The 19,341-nt window shown below is 40.4% G+C and overlaps 1 protein-coding gene across 5 annotated transcripts in view; it reads right to left on the bottom strand.

Moving 5' to 3' along the window:
* LOC140737748 (protein unc-13 homolog B-like) overlaps positions 1-17,273 on the bottom strand; it is a 464,929-nt gene extending 447,656 nt beyond the window's left edge. For all 5 annotated transcript variants that reach the window (XM_073064362.1, XM_073064363.1, XM_073064365.1 and 2 more), the window contains exon 1: positions 17,078-17,273. In XM_073064362.1, coding sequence (XP_072920463.1) covers positions 17,078-17,099 — 22 coding nt within the window. In that variant the 5' untranslated portion in view covers positions 17,100-17,273. The remainder of the gene's footprint in view (positions 1-17,077) is intronic.
* Between the last annotated feature and the right edge of the window lie 2,068 nt (positions 17,274-19,341).

Raw genomic sequence — 19,341 nt, 5'->3', positions numbered from 1 at the left:
AGAGCCATGTTGTCTACAGACTGCTTTTGTTGGCCAGAAGCCATTCTTTGGTTCTCTGCAATGACTGAAATGCTGAATGCTGCAGAATGAAGGCACCATGACTGCTACCAACATCCATACAATCCAACACTAAGGGGGAGCTAACAATCCTCACAAAGTATGCCCACTACACCTGCTATTCTCAAGCATGAGAGAATTCAATGTGCTCAGGTATCATGAGATAGAGCAAGAGTGTGACCTCTCCAACTCAGCAAAATAAATAATATATAGCATATTTCATTCCAAATAGAAAGATCCCACAACCAAATGTCCATGGCCACAGTCAACCTGTCACCCACTGGCAGAGTGGTCTTTGTAGCTACAGCAGATGACACAATATAATGAGGTCAACCCAACTGAAGTGAAGACACCCTCACATCCATTGCACGCCAGAATTGGTGAAGTATGGCATTACAGGGATTTTGTGGTGTTATCCAAATCACAGGTTGATGTTGGATGATACATTCAGTTTACCTACCAGCTTCATACAACTGAATGGCTTACTAAACAGTCAACCATATTGCTGTCAGTAAGAAATAACACATAAGCTAAATCAAGAACACAAGATGGTAAGACATAGGAGAAAAATCAGGCCACTTGGCCCACTGAGTATTAGAATTCCTACATAATAAGGCCCAGATACGTTTCACCCCCACCACAATCTAGCAAGTTTTAAAATTTCAGCTAAGCCAGTTATTTCATTGTCATTACCAGGGCAAGACAGATAGAAGAGAGAAAATCTGCAGATGCTGGACATCCAAGCCATACACACAAAATGCTGGATGATAGATAGATACTTTAACGATCCCAAAGGAAATCACAGTGTCACAATACCATTACAAGTGCACTGATATACAAATATTAGAAGAGAAATAAGAAAGAATTAAAAGAATAAGTTACCCGAAACAGTCTAAAGGGGTGGGGGGAGGGGGGTGGTCATCACTTCCCTGGCTATAGGTCGACTCATTATAGAGCCTAATGGCTGAGGGTAAGAAACAGGTAAGAAAGCTTTCTCAAAAATTAAACCTCACGTTACAAAATTGACTGAATTTAATTTCCCTAGACGCCACGCTACAATTCAAACTCACGTCCCTTGATTGTTAGTCTAAGCCTCTGGATTACCAGGCAAACTTAATTACTGTGCCATGGTTTTTGAAAATCTAATATGTTATAGAACTCCAATAATGAACAAACAGTACCCAAGATTTTGAAAATTTAGAATAAAACATTAGTGGTTTTGTCTTAAGGAAAAAAGTAATAGTTTTGAAAAGTATTGTTTGAATTTTACATTCAAGGAAAGCTTACAACAGAAGCCACAGAAGGCACTTGTGCACACACATTCAAAATCTTGTGAATCAGATGAATTCTGGGTCATATTTTAGAATAATATTTTAAATAATACAGCACAATCTAAAACATGATGCAATAGCCTCTGCTCTGGGTCTGCAAAATGCTTATAATTAATACTATTTATCATTTTCATTAAGGATCTCTGTTGGTCAGGGTGAACAATGCATGTTGCATTCCAGCTACCTACGTGATATGCACAATACGGAGATATAGTACGATATGGAGAGCAAGCCGCTGCCCCTGTAGCAGGCACGCCCTCTCCATGCAGCTGATGAATCCAAAGGAATGGCAGAGACCGATACATGTCACAGGAGTTGTCAGACAGCGTTGAGCTCAACAATGGACTGCCTAAGAGACTGCAGCTCTTTCTCTTGGGCTTTACTCCCAAAGCATTCCCCATGAGTGAGTAGAGCCACAAGAAAGCAGAGTTCTCCTTCTCCAAGAAAAGCTGCAAATCACAGCTGATGAGCCCCATCAGCCCGAATGGTTTTAAAGTGTCAGTATCCCACCTTTGCCCCTTCTCCCGTCAGTAGAAATGGTTCCGCAAGGCTTCATAGCTAAGCCATGTGTGAAGGCCAGGACTTGGTTGTCAGACTTCAGGTTTTTGACTTCAGGAGGGCATGGAGCGACCACTCCCACTGAACATCGACGGCTCCTCATTAGAGATCGTAAAGAGTACCAAATTTCTTGGTGTTCACCTGACGGAGAATCTCACCCTGTCCCTCAACACCAGCTCCATAGCAAAGAAAGCCCAGCAGCGTCTCTACTTTTTGTGAAGGCTGAGGGAAGTCCATCTCCCACCCCCCATCCTCATCACATAGCATCCTGAGCAGCTGCATCACTGCCTGGTTCGGAAATTGCACCATCTCGGATCGCAAGACCCTGCAGTGGATAGTGAGGTCAGCTGAGAAGATCATCGGGGTCTCTTACTGCCATCATGGACATTTACACTGACGCAAAGGAAACAGCATTATGAAGGACCCCATGCACCCCTCATACAATCTCTTTTCCCTCCTGCCATCTGGGAAAAGGCTCCGAAGCATTCGGGCTCTCACGACCAGACTATGTAACAGTTTCTTCCCCCAAGCTATCAGACTCCTCAATACCCGAAGCCTGGACTGACACCTTGCCCTATTGTCCTGTTTATTATTTATTGTAATGCCTGCACTGTTTTTGTGCACTTTATGCAGTCCAGTGTAGGTCTGTAGTCTAGTGTAGCTTTCTCTGTGTGTGTTTTTTTAAATTACATAGTTCAGTCTAATTTTTTGTACTGTGTTATGTAACATATTTGAAATGTCACAGAAGTGAAGTTGATAGCTCATCAAGTCACTCAACTCAGAAACAGACCTTCCAGCCCACCGTATGCACACCAGCTTCAAATATCCATCTACAAAAGTGTACATCTGCACATCTCCTCAACTTCTGCCATCTTCAATAGAATCCTACCACCAAACACTAACCCACCCCCCCCCCCACTCTCCACTTCCTGCAGGGATCACTCTCTCCAAGATTCCATTGTCCATTCATCACCTTCCACTGATCTCCCTGCTCGTACTTATCTCTGCAAGTGGAACTAAATCTACACTTTCTCCCTCACCAGCATACAGGGCCCCAGACAATTCTTCCAGGTGAAACAACACTTCACCTGAGAGTCCGTAGGGATCACCTACTCTATCCAGTGCTCCTAGTGTGGCCTCTACATCAGTGAGATCCATAGCAGAGCAGGGGACTGTTTTGTCCAGCACTTTCGCTCTGTATGCAACAAGCAGGCTTTCCTGGTGGCCAACCATTTTAATTTCACAGCCCATTCCCATTCCAACATGGCGGTCCATCATCTCGCCTACTGCCACGATGAGGCTACACTCAGGTTTGAGAAACAACACCTCAGATTCCAGCTGGGTGGCCTCCATTCTGACAGCATGAATATGGACTTCCCAAACTTCCAGTAATTTCTCCCCTCCGCCTCCCGTTTCTCACATGGTGCGCTCTCTTCTCCTGTCAGATTCATTCTTCTTCAACCCTTTGCTTTTTCCACTTAATACCTTACAGCTTCTCACTTCATCTTCCCCTCCCCTACCCACCCACCCACCTTTACCTTCCCCTCATTCTTGTTTGAGCTTCTTTTGCCCTTCCTTCCTGGCCTGATAGAGGGCCTGGGCCTGAAATGTCGACCCTTTATTCTTTTCCATCTGACCTGCTAAGTTCCTCCAGCATTCTTGTGTGTTTCCCCCCCAACTACACCAGACCTGTTTTCCACATAAGAATCTCCAACCCCAACCTACACTACGGGTTATTACAGTAGCTATTAACCCACCAAGCAGAACATCTTTGGCATATGGTAAGAAATTAGGGTACCTGCACAAAAATCCATATGGTCACAGAACGATCATCTTGCAACTAAGCTGGTAGTATCTCGCAAGGCAAGATACTACCTCCCACAGCCTCTGCCTCTCAAAATTCCTCTACTGCCTCAATGCTGAGCCACGTGTCCGATGAGTCCAAAATATTTACTTTAAAAAAAATCACAGTACATTCAAAGCAGATCAAGTCACCTAAATGCTCCAGAGGTTTCACTTTGTTGGTACCACAAATAAAACATAAAGCAAGGAGGGGGGATCGTTGCTTTGCTGCTGCTTACGCGTGGGAGGGGGGAGCTGGGGGTGCTTTGGGGTTCTAACATTTAACTGTCATTCATTCTTTGGGAGCACTCTTCTGTATTCATGGATGGTTGAAGAAAAAGTATTTCAGGATATACATTGTATACATTTCTCTGACATTAAATGTACCTTTGAACGTACACTCAAGATAAATGTGCAAAGCAATGTCCTCACTATTCACAAAGGTAAGCTAGAGGTTCAAAGGTGATCAGAATACTACACAGTTCATCCCATTAAACCCATAAAGATAGTTACATATTTATGTACATTTCTATCACATTACAACATATAGATCAATTCTTCCACTATTTTCTTGTTTTGCCAAATGCTTTGAACACAATAAAGAAATATAATTAGAATGTTACTATTCATATCACATCAAATTTGGCTTATATCTAAACAGAAAACACTGGAAACATTGAGCAGGTCAGGAAGCAGGCGTGGAAAGTAAAACAACAGTTCACAGACCCAAGCTGGAGAAAGAAAAAGCAAGTCAATTTTAACTTGCAGAGAGAGTGGGGAGGGATGGACAGGTCAAGGGAAATATCTCTGATCAAGCCAGAAATATGCTGTAAACAAGGCCATCAATTGAAAGATTAACATACAGTAAGAGCAAAGATAAATGAGAGATTAGCTAGCCAATAAACCATAAAAGAATAAGACTATAAGATATAGGAGCAGAAATGGGCCATTTGGCCCATCAGGTCTGCTCTGCCACTTCAGCATGGCTGATCCATTTTCCCTCTCAGCCCCAGTCTCTTGCCTTCTGCCCATATCCCTTCATGCTTTGACTAATCAAGAATCTATCAACCTCTTCTTAAATATACCCAGTAACTTGGCCTCCACAGCCACCTATGTCAATGAATTCCACAAATTAATCTTTCTCTGGCTAAAGAAATTCATCCTCATCTCAATTCTAAACAAACATTCCTCTATTCAGAGGCTGTGTCCTCTGGTCTTAACACTCCCCCACCACAGGAAATGTTCTCTCCACATCCACTCTGTCATGGCCTTTCAACATTTGATAGGTTTCAATGAGGTCACCCTTCATTCTTCTGAATTTCACTGAGTACAAGCACAGAGCTATCAAACACTCCTCATCTGACAAGCCTTTCAAGCCAGGAATCATTTTCGTGAACTTCCTTTGAACCCTCTCCAATGTCAGCATATCCTTTCTCAGATAAGGGACCCAAAACTGTTCACAATACTCCAAGTGAGGCCTCACCAGTGCTATATAAAGCCTCAACGTTACATTCCTGCTTTTATATTCTAGTCCTCTTGAAATGAATGCTAACATTGCATTTGCCTTCCTCACCACAGACTCAACCTGCAAATGAACCTTGAGGGAATCCTGCACTTGAGGACTCCCAAGTCGTTTTGTGTCTGTTTTTTTAAAATTTCCTCTCCATTTAAAGAATAGTCTGTGCTTTTATTTCTTCCAGCAAAGTACATGACCATACACTCCCCAACACTGCATTCCATCTGCCACTTCTTTGTCCACTCTCCTAATCTAAGTCCTTCTGTAGCCTCTCTACTTCCTCAAAATTACCTGCCCCTCTACCTATCTTTGTATCATCTGCAAACAGGCTCACAAAGCCATCAATTCTGTCATCCAAGTCATTGACATACAACTTAAAAAGAAACACTCCCAACACAGACCCTGTGGAACACTGCTAGTCATGGGCAGCCAACCAGAAAAGGCTTCTTTTATTCCCACTCTTTGCCTCCTGCTAAGCAGTCACTACTTTATCCATGCTAATATCTTTCCTGTAATACCATGTGTTCTAAATCTGTTAAACAGCTTCATGTGTGGCACCTTGTCAAATTCCTTCTGAAAGTCCAAATACACAACATCCATCAATTCTCCTTTGTCTCTCCTGTTCTGTTATTTCTTCAAAGAATACCAAAAGATTTGCAAGGCAATATTTTCCCTTGAGGAAACCATGCTGACGTTGGCCTACTTTATCATGTGCCTCTGAGTATCCTGAAACCACATCCTTAATAATCAACTGAAAAATCTTCCCAACCACTGAGGTCAGACTAACTGGCCTATAATATCCTGTCTCTTTCCTTTCTTGAAGAGTGGAGCGACATTTGCAATTATCCATTCTTCCAGAACCATGCCACAATCAATTGATTCTTGCAAGATCATTATTAATGCCTTCACAATCTTTTCAGCCACCTCTTCCAGAACCCTGGGTTGTATATCATCTGGCCCAGGTGATTTATCTACCTTCAGACCTTTCAGTTTCCCAAGAATCTTCTCCCTAATAATGGCAACTTCACACACTTCTTCTCCCTGACATACTTAAACTTCCAGCATAATGCTAGTGTCTTCCACAGCGACGACTGATACAAATTACTTATTCAATTTGTCCACCATTTCCTTGTCCCCCATTATAACCTCTCCAGCATCATTTTCCAGTGGTCCAATATCCACTCTCACCTCGCTTTTACACTTCATGTATCTGAAGCTACTTTTGGTAGACTTTTTAATATTACTGGCTAGCTTACATTCATATTCCATCTTTTCCTTCTTAATGACTTTTAGCTTTTAAAACCATCCAATCCTCTAACTTCCCACTACTTTTTCCTCTATTATATGCTCTCTCTTTGGCTTTTCTGTTGGCTTTGACTTCTCATCAGCCACAGTTATGTCACTCTCCATTTAGAATACTTCTTCCCCTTTGGGATGTATATATCCTGTGCCTTCAGAGTTGCTCCCTGAAATTACAGTCATTGCTGCTCTGCCATCATTCTTGCCAGTGTTCTTTTCCAATTAATTTTGGTCAGCTCCTCTTTCATGCCTGTGTAATTCCTTTTACTCCACTGTAATACAGATACTTAGTTTCTCCTTCTCAAATTGCAGGGTGAGTTCTAACACAGTCCCTAAGGGTTCTTTTACCATAAACTCTTTAATCAAGTCCAGTTCAGTGCACAACACCCAGTCCAGAATAGCTGATCCTTTATTAGACTCAACCATGAGCTGCTCAAAAAACAATTTCATATGTATTCCAGAAATCCCCTCTCTTGGGATCCAGCACCTACCTGATTTTCCCAATCTACCATCATATTGAAATCCCCCGTGATTATTGTAACATTACCTTTTTGGCTTGCATTTTCTATTTCCCTTCATGATTTGTAGACCACATATTTACTCTCATCAAATTACGATTGCAGTTCCTTAGCTCTACTCTCAACAATTCAACACCTTCTGACTCTATGTCACCTCTTTCTAATAATTTGATTTCATTTTTTATAAATCAAAAGAGCCACGCCAGCCCCCTACCTTCCTTTTCTATACAACGTGTAGGACTTTAAGTAAGCTCCCAGCTATTATCTTCTTTCAGACTCATTCCACTGAGATGTAACACTGAGCATCATAGGAAGTCATTCCTACCTGTGGCCATCAAACTTTACAACTCCTCCCTCTGAGTGTCAGACACCCTGAGCCAATAGGCTGGTCCTGGACTTATTTCCACTTGGCATGATTAACTTATTATTTAATTATTTATGGTTTTATATTGCTATATTTCTTCACTATTTTTGGTTGGTGCGGCTGTAACGAAACCCAATTTCCCGCGGGATCAATAAAGTATGTCTGTCTGTCTGTCAGACATAATTCAGTGATGTCCACAATGTCATACATGCCAATCTGTAACTGTGCTCCACATTTATCTACCTTATTCCATATACCACGCACATTCAAATATAACACATTCAGTCCCGTTTCATCCTTTTTGATTTTGTCCACCTTTTACAATGCAACTCATCCGATTGACTGCAATCTTCTCCTTTCATCAGCCTCTCCTTGCTGAATATGAAACTTGAAAAATTCAGAGCTTTTGGACACAAAAGCTGAGCCATCTCAATTCATTTTCTGACCAATACAAGCACTCAGAGCAACACCTCGTCTTTGTTGTAACACAGTAGAACCTTCCCTACTCCATATCAACTTTTTCAATAACGTCAGATAACTCACTTTCTCTGTCCATATCAGAAGTAACCTGACCATCTGTGATACAGGCTTGATTTCTTCTCTCTCCACTAGCACAGCGTAACTGGCTAAACATGCCCTGCAACTTTGCCTTTCGAAACTTTTGTGCTTTTCTTTCTGTCCTCACTCCCCAATTGCCAAGTCAGAGCAGTTATGTTCTCTTTTCAGATTCTCTCTCACACAAGAAAAACATTGCCTCCTTTAATCCATATATTGGATGCCTTAGTTTTCACTTTTTGTCCCACAGTAATTCTAGCCTTATCCTATCACAGATAATCCTTTTGACCTTTCCAACACTCCCCACCCCTCTGCAAATCTAAATTAGCTTGTCTTTTCTCTTTCCAGTTCTGATTAAGGGTCTTCATCCTGAAAGTTCAGCTAAGCTTCTCTTTTCACAAATGCTGCCTGACTTACTGAGGAATTCCAGAATTTTTTGTTTTTCCATTCAGGATTTTCAACATCTTTTTTCCCCATCTGATGTGGCATATTTGTACTTCTCACTTTTGAGGCATGGTTCTGCAAATGAAAAGGAAGTTTTCACTTTTCATGCCCTAGTCTACACAGAAAGTAACATGTCTTCATTGGATACTGGAGAGAGCAGACAAATGCTGTTGCTATCCACACAAACACATCCCTACAGGAGTAAAAAAAACCCTAACATTGATCTCCAAAAGTAATATCTTCATTTCTTTCCACAGACATGAAAACACAGCTTAATGTCCTTGTCACTGTGCAAGTTTAAAATCCGGTTATCATTTTAAGATTAGAAAAGTTAAAAAGGTGCTTCAAATATGAAACAAAAACAATAATAGAGTACTCAGCGAATCAGTCAGCATCTTAGTATTTCAGATGGAAATTCAGTAGGTGGACCATTGACCCGAAATATTAACGGCTTCTCTCTCAAAGCGCTGTCTGATTTACTGAGTGTACCCTGTGCTTGCTGATTTTTTTTAAAATCACATATCAACCTAAACTAATTTTACCTATTGAATTTAACCTGATATACCTGCAAGGCATTTTTTTAAAGAAAGAAAGGAAACCTTTCATTCAATTTCTTAATAGTTCTATTGTTCAAAAGGTGATTTAAGTGACAGTTTTTTTTAAATGAGTTAAATTATTTTAATAGACTATTAGAGACCCTAGCAAATTGCTTAGATGATAACAATGATAACTAGGCTTCACCAGTGCTGCACTTGGATCCACTGGTAAGAAGTCTGCTGAACCACTACCAAGGTGAGCTACTGCCCTGTTTTCTATATTACAAAATCTAAGCATTTCAACAGCCACCTGGGGTAGCATCCAACAGCTTTGACAAGATGGAAAACTTGCAGCTAGAGAGGAAACCCAACTGTGAATATCAGCCACAGCTGTGAATCCAATCTGGTCGAGACTAAAGTATGCAGTGTTAGAAAGGAAGAACCAATTCCAAAATTTCCATAACCGTACACTTAAGGAGCTTACGTCACTATTTCTAAAATTCAATACGCAGGCATTAAAACGTGTTAGGAAGCAACATCCCGTATCATTCCTGTATTAATTTAAAAAAGTATTTTCTTAATTGATCCAATAAAGTCAATACAAAAGATTTTTTGTATTTTTTCTACAAAAAATAGAACACACATTTCTATTTTAATGCAAAATGCACATCAAGATATTAAACTATTTTTAATATAGTTTAGTATCTTGATGTTAATGAAATCCAGTGCACAATATTGCATAACTGACTCTATACAGTAGAGCATTATACAACTGACTCTAGAGCATTTACTAATCACCAAAGTACATTGTATAAATTGCTATAAAAATGCTATTAGAATAGATAAAACAATTACCTATGATCCTATGTTAGTATGTATCATTAGTACCATGAGGACACATTTTAATAACACAACTTGTACTTATTCTGTATGTTTCAATGACACTAGTTCTACCTTCCAAATTTATAATCTCAAAACTATGACAATTTTTTAAACAAAGATTTTTGACAATCTTTATAAAAGTAGTTTCAGAAATCCACCATGCTTGCTCTTAAGAACTATTGAATCAATTCTGCTCTCCAGCACATTCCCTGTATCCCTGCAAATACTTACATTTCAATGTTTTAAACTTTTTTTTAAACTTGCTCTATTAGATCTGCTTTCATACACTAACTGTGCATGCCAGATTATGCACTTATTCCAAAAAACAGATCCACTATTCATGTTTCCTGATTGGGCTGGAAACAGGCTGATCAAAATAAAAAGTGTTCTTATGCCCATTTCAGTAATTTTCCCTTTTTTATTTTCCCACACGACAAATAATTCAAGTCCACCATTACTATTTCTCTAAATTCTTAAACCTTTCTGCAAATTACTCCTCTATGCCTTCTCAGTATTTTGTGGCTAATAATGTACAGTTAGCAGTATGACAGTTCTTCTACTATTCTGTGATTCCACCCAGATTCTCCTTCAAATAAATTATCTCATTCTTGCATAGTATATTTGATAACAAAAGGTAGGTTCATCCTCTTCCCCATCTTTTCTAAATATAAAGCAACACACATACAAAATCCTGGATGAACTCAGTAGGCCAGGCAGCATCAACGGAAATGAATAAACAGTCGACATTTCCAACCGAGACCCTTCTTCAGGATTTCCAGCATCTCACTTGTATTTATATTGTCTGAATATGTGTAGCTTCCCCACTCTTCTCTTCATTTTTGTCAAGTCTATATTGTTGCTAATATGTAATTATCTTATGAGGAGGCCCGTGTCTGCGACTCACCTGCAATATTTACTAATTATTTATTTAAACACATACATCTCACACTTGTCTGTGATTAAATTTAATTTGCCCCTGCTCTGCCCAACTGAACAATGTAGGTATTTTTTTCTTTGCAACTCTCTTTACTGTCTACTATCCCTATTGGTTACAGTTCCCATCTCCCACACTCCCTTACGGTCCACAATACCTACTGTTTACAGTTCCCATCTCCCCCACACTTCCTTACTGTCTACTATCCCTATTGTTTACAGATCCCATCTCCCCCATACTTCCTTACTGTCTACTATCCCTATTGTTTACAGTTCCCATCTCCCACACTTCCTTACTGTTTACTATCCCTATTGTTTACAGTTCCCATCTCCCCCACACTTCCTTACTGTCTACTATCCCTATTGTTCACAGTTTGAGTCTTCCCACACTTCCTTACTGTCTACTATCCCTATTGTTTACAGTTCCCATCTCCCACACTTCCTTACTGTCTACTATCCCTATTGTTCACAGTTCCAGTCTTCCCACACTTCCTTACTGTCTACTATCCCTATTGTTTACAGTTACAATCTCCCCCACTTCCTTACTGTCTACTATCCTTATTGTTTACAGTTCCCATCTCCCCCACACTTCCTTACTGTCTACTATCCCTATTGTTTACAGATCCCATCTCCCCCACACTTCCTTACTGTCTACTATCCTTATTGTTTACAGTTCCAGTCTTCCCACACTTCCTTACTGTCTACTATCCCTATTGTTCACAGTTTGAGTCTTCCCACACTTCCTTACTGTCTACTATCCCTATTGTTTACAGATCCCATCTCCCCCACACTTCCTTACTGTCTACTATTCCTATTGTTTACAGTTCCGATCTCCCACACTTCCTTACTGTCTACTATCCCTATTGTTTACAGTTCCCATCTCCCCCACACTTCCTTACTGTCTACTATCCCTATTGTTTACAGTTCCCATCTCCCCCACACTTCCTTACTATCTACAATCCCTTTTGTTTACAGTTCCCATCTCCCCCACACTTCCTTACTGTCTATTATCCTTATTGTTTACAGTTCCCATCTCCCCCACACTTCCTTACTGTCTACTATCCCTATTGTTCACAGTTTGAGTCTTCCCACACTTCCTTACTGTCTACTATCCCTATTGTTTACAGTTCCCATCTCCCACACACTTCCTTACTACTATCCCTATTGTTTACAGATCCCATCTCCCCCACACTTCCTTACTGTCTACTATCCCTATTGTTTACAGTTCTGATCTCCCACACTTCCTTACTGTCTACTATCACTATTGTTTACAGTTCCAATCTCCCATACTCCCTTACGGTCTACTATCCCTACTGTTCACAGTTCCCATCGCCCCACACTTCCTTACTGTCTACTATCCCTATTGTTTACAGCTCCCATCTCCCTCACACTTCCTTATTGTCTTCTATTCCTGCTGCTTACAGTTCCGATCTCCACACATTTCCTTATTGTCTACTATCCCTATTGCTTTCAGTTCCAATCTCCCCACTACAGGAAAGACATTTGTATATTAGAATATGTGCAAAAGGAATTCACCGAACATGTAAGCCAGACCATTTAAGAATGGCAGACATATACACTTTCCTTTATGCCATTCAAAGATAATGGCTGAGGGAACAGATAAGCCAATTCATCCTAAAACTGTATTCAAATTGTCCATTAGCCAAATCCCCATCCAATTTCAGCATGACAGAAAGCTCAAATAGCTAACCAGTGGTAATCAAACAGTTGATGTTAGGTCACCTTCACTCCTATAATATGCCAGAACAGAAAGACATATAATTTTTAATGTGATCTTCTGCATCTGAGTGGTAAAGTACAAAATCAGGAACCCATTTTTCTAAGAACTGAGAGCACTATAGCATATTTCATTAGCTTCCCTTACAAATACAATGTCCTTATCAGTAATTCCATTTAATGACACTGTCTCATTTTGCATTGTAACTGTCACAGCTTTCAGTCTTTCCATTCTAACCTGAATATTTTATTTTTTATTCTCAATCATGAAGTCTAGGTCTGCAACAATACCCAACTTCATCTTCTGTTTGTATATTAGCCCATAGAAAACTGTTTTTGCCTTGTTCCCTGCAGTCTCAAACACTTCTTTTACTGTGAAAGTTTCTAACACACTGCTGTCTATGACCTTTCCTGTATAGTCTTGGTTGCCTAACAGTTCCACTCACACAGACATTTCTGGTCACCTATTTTAACAACTGGATATGCTTAAAGCACAATCCTCCCTACAACTAAAATACCTGTGACACTTCCATTCAAGCATTCCATTTTGTGACTCTGACCTGGGTTTGTTCCCTTCAGGGCTCAACCATTGTCTATTCTACTTAGCCCATCTATGAGCCACGTTCTAGAATTAACTCCACAAGTAGCTCTATTCTCCACTACTTAAGAGAATCCTGAAAATCCAGCCCTTTGATTATAGCTTTTAGATAGATGTTTCTTCTCTTCTTTGGCCTATGTCTTTTACACTTCAGGGCTGAAATTTAAATACATGACATCAATTATCACCAGAACTTACAGCACAATCCAAATACAATTAATGGGGGGAAGAAGAAGAAGACTTCCCTTCAGAGTTTGGGTCACAATCCTACCAAGACAAACTGTTAGCATTCTGGATTAGCTTTCAGCAGCACTTTCACATAATTGCTTATCTGGAGATCTGCGCCTCAATCTCTCACTCCAATAACCAGAGAAATCGTTCTTAGCACTGTGACACTTAACATTACACTGAATTGCCACTATAAAGCTGGTGGAATGCAAGATCAGCTTTTTTCTAGTTTTTTTGTTAGTTGTGAGACAAACTATAGTTATGCCGATTTTATGAATACGATGCTAACAAATCCACGAGTTTTATAACCGCACCGTAACGCTTACGAATTAGTGCAAGAAGTGGGGTGCGTGCGAAAACAAAAATCACTAAATTCTTTAACCATATAACCATATAACAATCACAGCACGGAAACAGGCCATTCCGGCCCTCCTAGTCCGTGCCGAACTCTTAATCTCACCTAGTCCCACCTACCCGCACTCAGCCCATAACCCTCCACTCCTTTCCTATCCATATACCTATCCAATTTTACCTTAAATGACACAACTGATCTGGCCTCTACTACTTCTACAGGAAGCTCATTCCACACAGCTATCACTCTCTGAGTAAAGAAATACCCCCTCGTGTTTCCCTTAAACTTTTGCCCCCTAACTCTCAAATCATGTCCTCTCGTTTGAATCTCCCCTACTCTCAATGGAAACAGCCTATTCACGTCAACTCTATCTATCCCTCTCAACATTTTAAATACCTCGATCAAATCCCCCCTCAACCTTCTACGCTCCAAATGAATAGAGACCTAACTTGTTCAACCTTTCTCTGTAACTTAAGTGCTGAAACCCTGGTAACATCCTAGTAAATCGTCTCTGCACTCTCTCTAATTTATTGATATCTTTCCTATAATTCGGTGACCAGAACTGTACACAATATTCCAAATTTGGCCTTACCAATGCCTTGTACAATTTTAACATTACATCCCAACTTCTGTACTCAATGCTCTGATTTATAAAGGCCAGCGTTCCAAAAGCCTTCTTCACCACCCTATCTACATGAGACTCCACCTTCAGGGAACTATGCACTGTTATTCCTAGATCTCTCTGTTCCACTGCATTCCTCAATGCCCTACCATTTACCCTGTATGTTCTATTTGGATTATTCCTGCCAAAATGTAGAACCTCACACTTCTCAGCATTAAACTCCATCTGCCAACGTTCAGCCCATTCTTCTAACCGGCATAAATCTCCCTGCAAGCTTTGAAAACCCACCTCATTATCCACAACACCTCCTACCTTAGTATCATCAGCATACTTACTAATCCAATTTACCACCCCATCATCCAGATCATTTATGTATATTACAAACAACATTGGGCCCAAAACAGATCCCTGAGGCACCCCGCTAGTCACCGGCCTCCATCCCGATAAACAATTATCCACCACTACTCTCTGGCATCTCCCATCTAGCCACTGTTGAATCCATTTTATTACTCCAGCACTAATACCTAACGACTGAACCTTCTTAACTAACCTTCCATGTGGAACTTTGTCAAAGGCCTTGCTGAAGTCCATATAGACTACATCCACTGCCTTACCCTCGTCAACATTCCTCGTAACTACTTCAAAAAATTCAATAAGGTTTGTCAAACATGACCTTCCACGCACAAATCCATGCTGGCTACTCCTAATCAGATCCTGTCTATCCAGATAATTATAAATACTATCTCTAAGAATACTTTCCATTAATTTACCCACCACTGATGTCAAACTGACAGGTCTATAATTGCCAGGCTTACTTCTAGAACCCTTTTTAAACAATGGAACCACATGAGCAATACGCCAATCCTCCGGCACAATCCCTGTTTCTAATGACATCTGAAAGATCTCCGTCAGAGCTCCTGCTATCTCTACACAAACTTCCCTCAAGGTCCTGGGGAATATCCGGTCAGGACCCGGAGATTTATCCACTTTTAAATTTCTTAAAAGCGCCAGTACTTCCACCTCTTTAATTGTCATAGGTTCCATAACTTCCTTACTAGTTTCCCACACCTTACACCATTCGATATCCTTCTCCTTAGTGAATACCGAAGAGAAGAAATCGTTCAAAATCTCTCCCATCTCCCTCGGCTCCACACATAGCTGACCACCCTGATTCTCTAAGGGACCAATTTTATCCCTCACTATCCTCTTGCTTTTAATATAACTGTAGAAGCCGAGAATTTTCTCGGTTAAAATTCTTCAGATAACGATCAGCTAACGCAAATATAGACAAAATTTTAATGGTGTAGGGGATAGCAAAATCCCCGCACTTTCGAAATTACTTTCCTTTAAATCAGTGTTTAGTCAACCTTAAGCTCCCTCGTTAAGACAAAACGGCAAAATCCGGGGGAGGGTCGCCGACATTGTTCACCATCTGGAGCTGGTGACAGAAGTGACAAATACCTCCCACTCTTTCAGATTTCTGGAGTACGTATCTAACGTCCATTAATATTTGCAAAATACGTAGCCTTTAACGTCAATGTTATACTATTGGAAAATCGGATTTTAAAAGATGGGATTTCTGCAGTGAACTTTGAATAAATAGAATATTATTTAAAGTGTAATGTCACAGAAAATGCAAATGAAGTATTTAGAGTGGTAGGCATTATAGTAAAACGGTGAATAAAACCGCCCTAAAATCCGAGATGCACCTGCTCCCCATCATCGATCGAGTTCATTCGTTCAAAGTTAAAGCAATTCTTAATGTGCTGTTTTAAACAAATCTGACACCTATGATAGAAGTCGGTAAAGTGCCGAATAATAGGGATCACACTCAATATTTCGAGTGATAACGTTGATCACGAGTTTCTACCTACAAAGTTATCAGCAAAGTTATCAACGTTTACAAACGACCAAAGCAAAGAGACCCAAAGCTCGGTGCAGGGTGTCTAAAGCACGCAGTAAATATTTTAATTAGTATTAAAAAGTTCATAAATGTCAAACGATAGTCGGAGTAATCAGCTAGTACCATTAGAGCGAGACTCGATTGCGCTGTCAACCAGCTCCACAAACGATTTTACTATATCAACAACCCAAAATAAAAATACATTTTATACCACGTTACAGAATATTGCATCCATTGACCTGCAGTGACAGCCGCCCTCCATGGGAGGCTTTAAACCGATTACCATATCATGGGAACAGAATTAATCATTGCACTTGTCGGTGAAAGCGGGCGAGCTTTAGTATTTTACCACAGCGTATCCATAATAGTTCTTGAAAACTAAATTCAAAATGATTATTTTACAGATTTCAACTGTGAAGCGAAAAGTTCCGTGGATGACACAGTATTTAGCATTTTAATCATTCCCGATACGTGAAAAGCCGGAGTGGAGCGACAGTAACTGCGAGAATGGGCAAATTTCCACGAAAACTGCAACAAGTTACCCAACTGACACAGTCAATGCCGCCGATGAGAAAAAAATAGTTAATTTTGTAATGATTGCGAAAGAGGTTCTTCAAACCAGCAACAAGTCTGCTTACTTAGTCAACCAGAATAGGGATATGAAGACTTATTTTCAGTCCTATCACTGGGATCGGGATATGTGCAGCCGGTGACTTTGAATGAAGTGATGGCACAGTGGGCAACAACCTTTGCCCCAGGCCTCTCAGCCCCCACTCTTAACACACCCCTTAGCAACACTCACCTCTCACACAAAGTAGAGACATAGTGCAGCAAAGTCCGCTTCACTGCCTAACGCCGCCGCTGAAAATATCAAATGTGGTTTTATTGGCCTTCAGGACGTGCTCGCTCTGTGCCGAACCTCACCACTGACATCTGGAAGGAACTCTGACTCGCTCGACGCGACCACTGACAGCCCATCGCCATGTTGATTAGTCCGTTTGTTCCACAGGCGGAAGTACCGTGTCTGCGGGGAGGGGGCGGGATAGCAAGCAGCTCCTAACCAATGGTGCAGCGCCATTCTATGATCGACGCTGGTTCATCACGCCCTATCTGACCAGCGAACCAATTGAACAGGAGCGAGGGTGGGGAGGAGGCGGGGCTTAAGAGCCGCTCAGAGGGTGATTATACTGTCAGGTGAGTGACGTAAATAGAACTCAAACCTTCCTTGTTGCGAATATTCTCAGCTACAGGTAAACCATCGCTCCACGTAATTCCAGAGACCAGATCCCCAACCTTGATTCAAGTTATTAAAGATCCTAACAACACGAAGCAGATGCAGAATCCAGCTAGGTCAGAGCTGGCCTTATTTTTGTAAGAAGGTTTAATTGTGCTGTAAATCCCTTTGGAGCTTTTAAGCTGCAAATTGAGTTCCGTGAATTTAGAATTATACATCCTTCAGTCACTACATTGCAACTTTACTCGTATTGGGCAATTAATGTTCATAAATCAACATTGCGAAACTAAAAAAAATAACTTCAATTAAGTGTTTCGGTAGTTTTAGGAACAGCCGTGCAATATAAAGACCACATGTACTGAGTCATTAAGTAGTGTATTTTGACATTGTAAATCCGAACATGTAATTTATATGTGCTTAACCACCGAGTTTCCACACCTGGCATTATTCTTATAGACTAGGTATTTAACATTTGAACTTATCGACGTTATTTCAGGTGGATTTTCCTTTTGCCTTTTGATTCATAAACAAATCTCTCCGACCTAATCATTGATGTCACTATTACGTCAGAGGTGTACTCAGTTCCTATTGATTTTGAAAACTTCGTAATTATAAGACCATAAGACATAAAAACAGAATTAGGCCATTTGACCTGTCGAGCCTACCCCGCCATTCAATCATGGCTCATCCCTTTCCCCTCCTCAGCCCCATTCCCCGGCCTTGTCTAATTATAGTTCCATTTTTATTTTACTGGATTATAAGGCTTCATTTGTTGTCAGTGTTCCCATTTAATTTTATCTAAGAACTGCATACTTTTAATCATTTTATATGAATATAGTAAATATTTACAAACCTGATTATTATTATTAATACATTCATGATTTATCGCCGCAATAAAACGTATCAAATTTAGCCACAGCACGTCTTGGTCTGAGACTTTGCGCAAAGGTTGACTGACCAGCATCCTTTTGTTTCCATTTCATATTTGCAATATTCGCTGTGTTTTACTATTGTTGAGGCTACAGACATGGCTATTTAAAATTATTAAGTGACTCGACCACAAGCGTGCGGCAGTGGTACGAGAGAGTGTGAATGTTGAAGTGATGGTTGAAGATAAGTAATCTCTTTACGGAGTTCATGCAACTTTACCCATGATAATTATGCAGTACATGTCTGTTGTGTATGTAACAGACAAGTCCTAGAACTTCCTTCCACTTGAACAGCAGGATGAAAAACTGCGGATACTGGACATGCGAAAATGCTGGAAAGACATGTAAGCCCGAGCAGTATCTGTGGGGAGGAAGTCTGGTGTTTCCTTGTCTACACGGGGTGTTCCATGGTTGCAGAAGTTCCTGATTTTCTTCCTCACGTTTTAGTTTGACACTTTTTTTCTCGCCAAACTTCTGGATTGAAGGTAAAATTAATTAAGTCCAATTAAGTCTAGTCCTCGGCTAGTCATGGAACTGAAGAACTACCGTTATTAACCACATATTCATATTAGCGGTTGTTGTAATTTAACTACCTCGACAGTTAAGAAGGGAGTCTATAAATGAGTCGATCTCTTTTGAAGATACAGCGTTAATCATACAAAGAAATGTCCATCGGCTGGTTTCAATGGATTTGAAGGTTAACGCTGATATTCCACCCATAGGACAATTTCTAATCAGTTGGCGCCTGCGAGTCGTTTACTGTAGTTTCGGACTGCCATTTGAAGAAATAGAAATGTAACACAACTTCTCAAAGATTACTGTACGATTATCATTGCGTATATTTCTTATCCAGCCAAACAGAAGCGTGGAGTATAATTCCACCAGACTCACTGTCAATTCTCC

Source organism: Hemitrygon akajei, chromosome 13, assembly GCF_048418815.1.
Source record: "Hemitrygon akajei chromosome 13, sHemAka1.3, whole genome shotgun sequence".
In the NCBI taxonomy this organism is placed as follows: domain Eukaryota; kingdom Metazoa; phylum Chordata; class Chondrichthyes; order Myliobatiformes; family Dasyatidae; genus Hemitrygon; species Hemitrygon akajei.
This window is presented reverse-complemented; position numbering and strand designations above follow the sequence as displayed.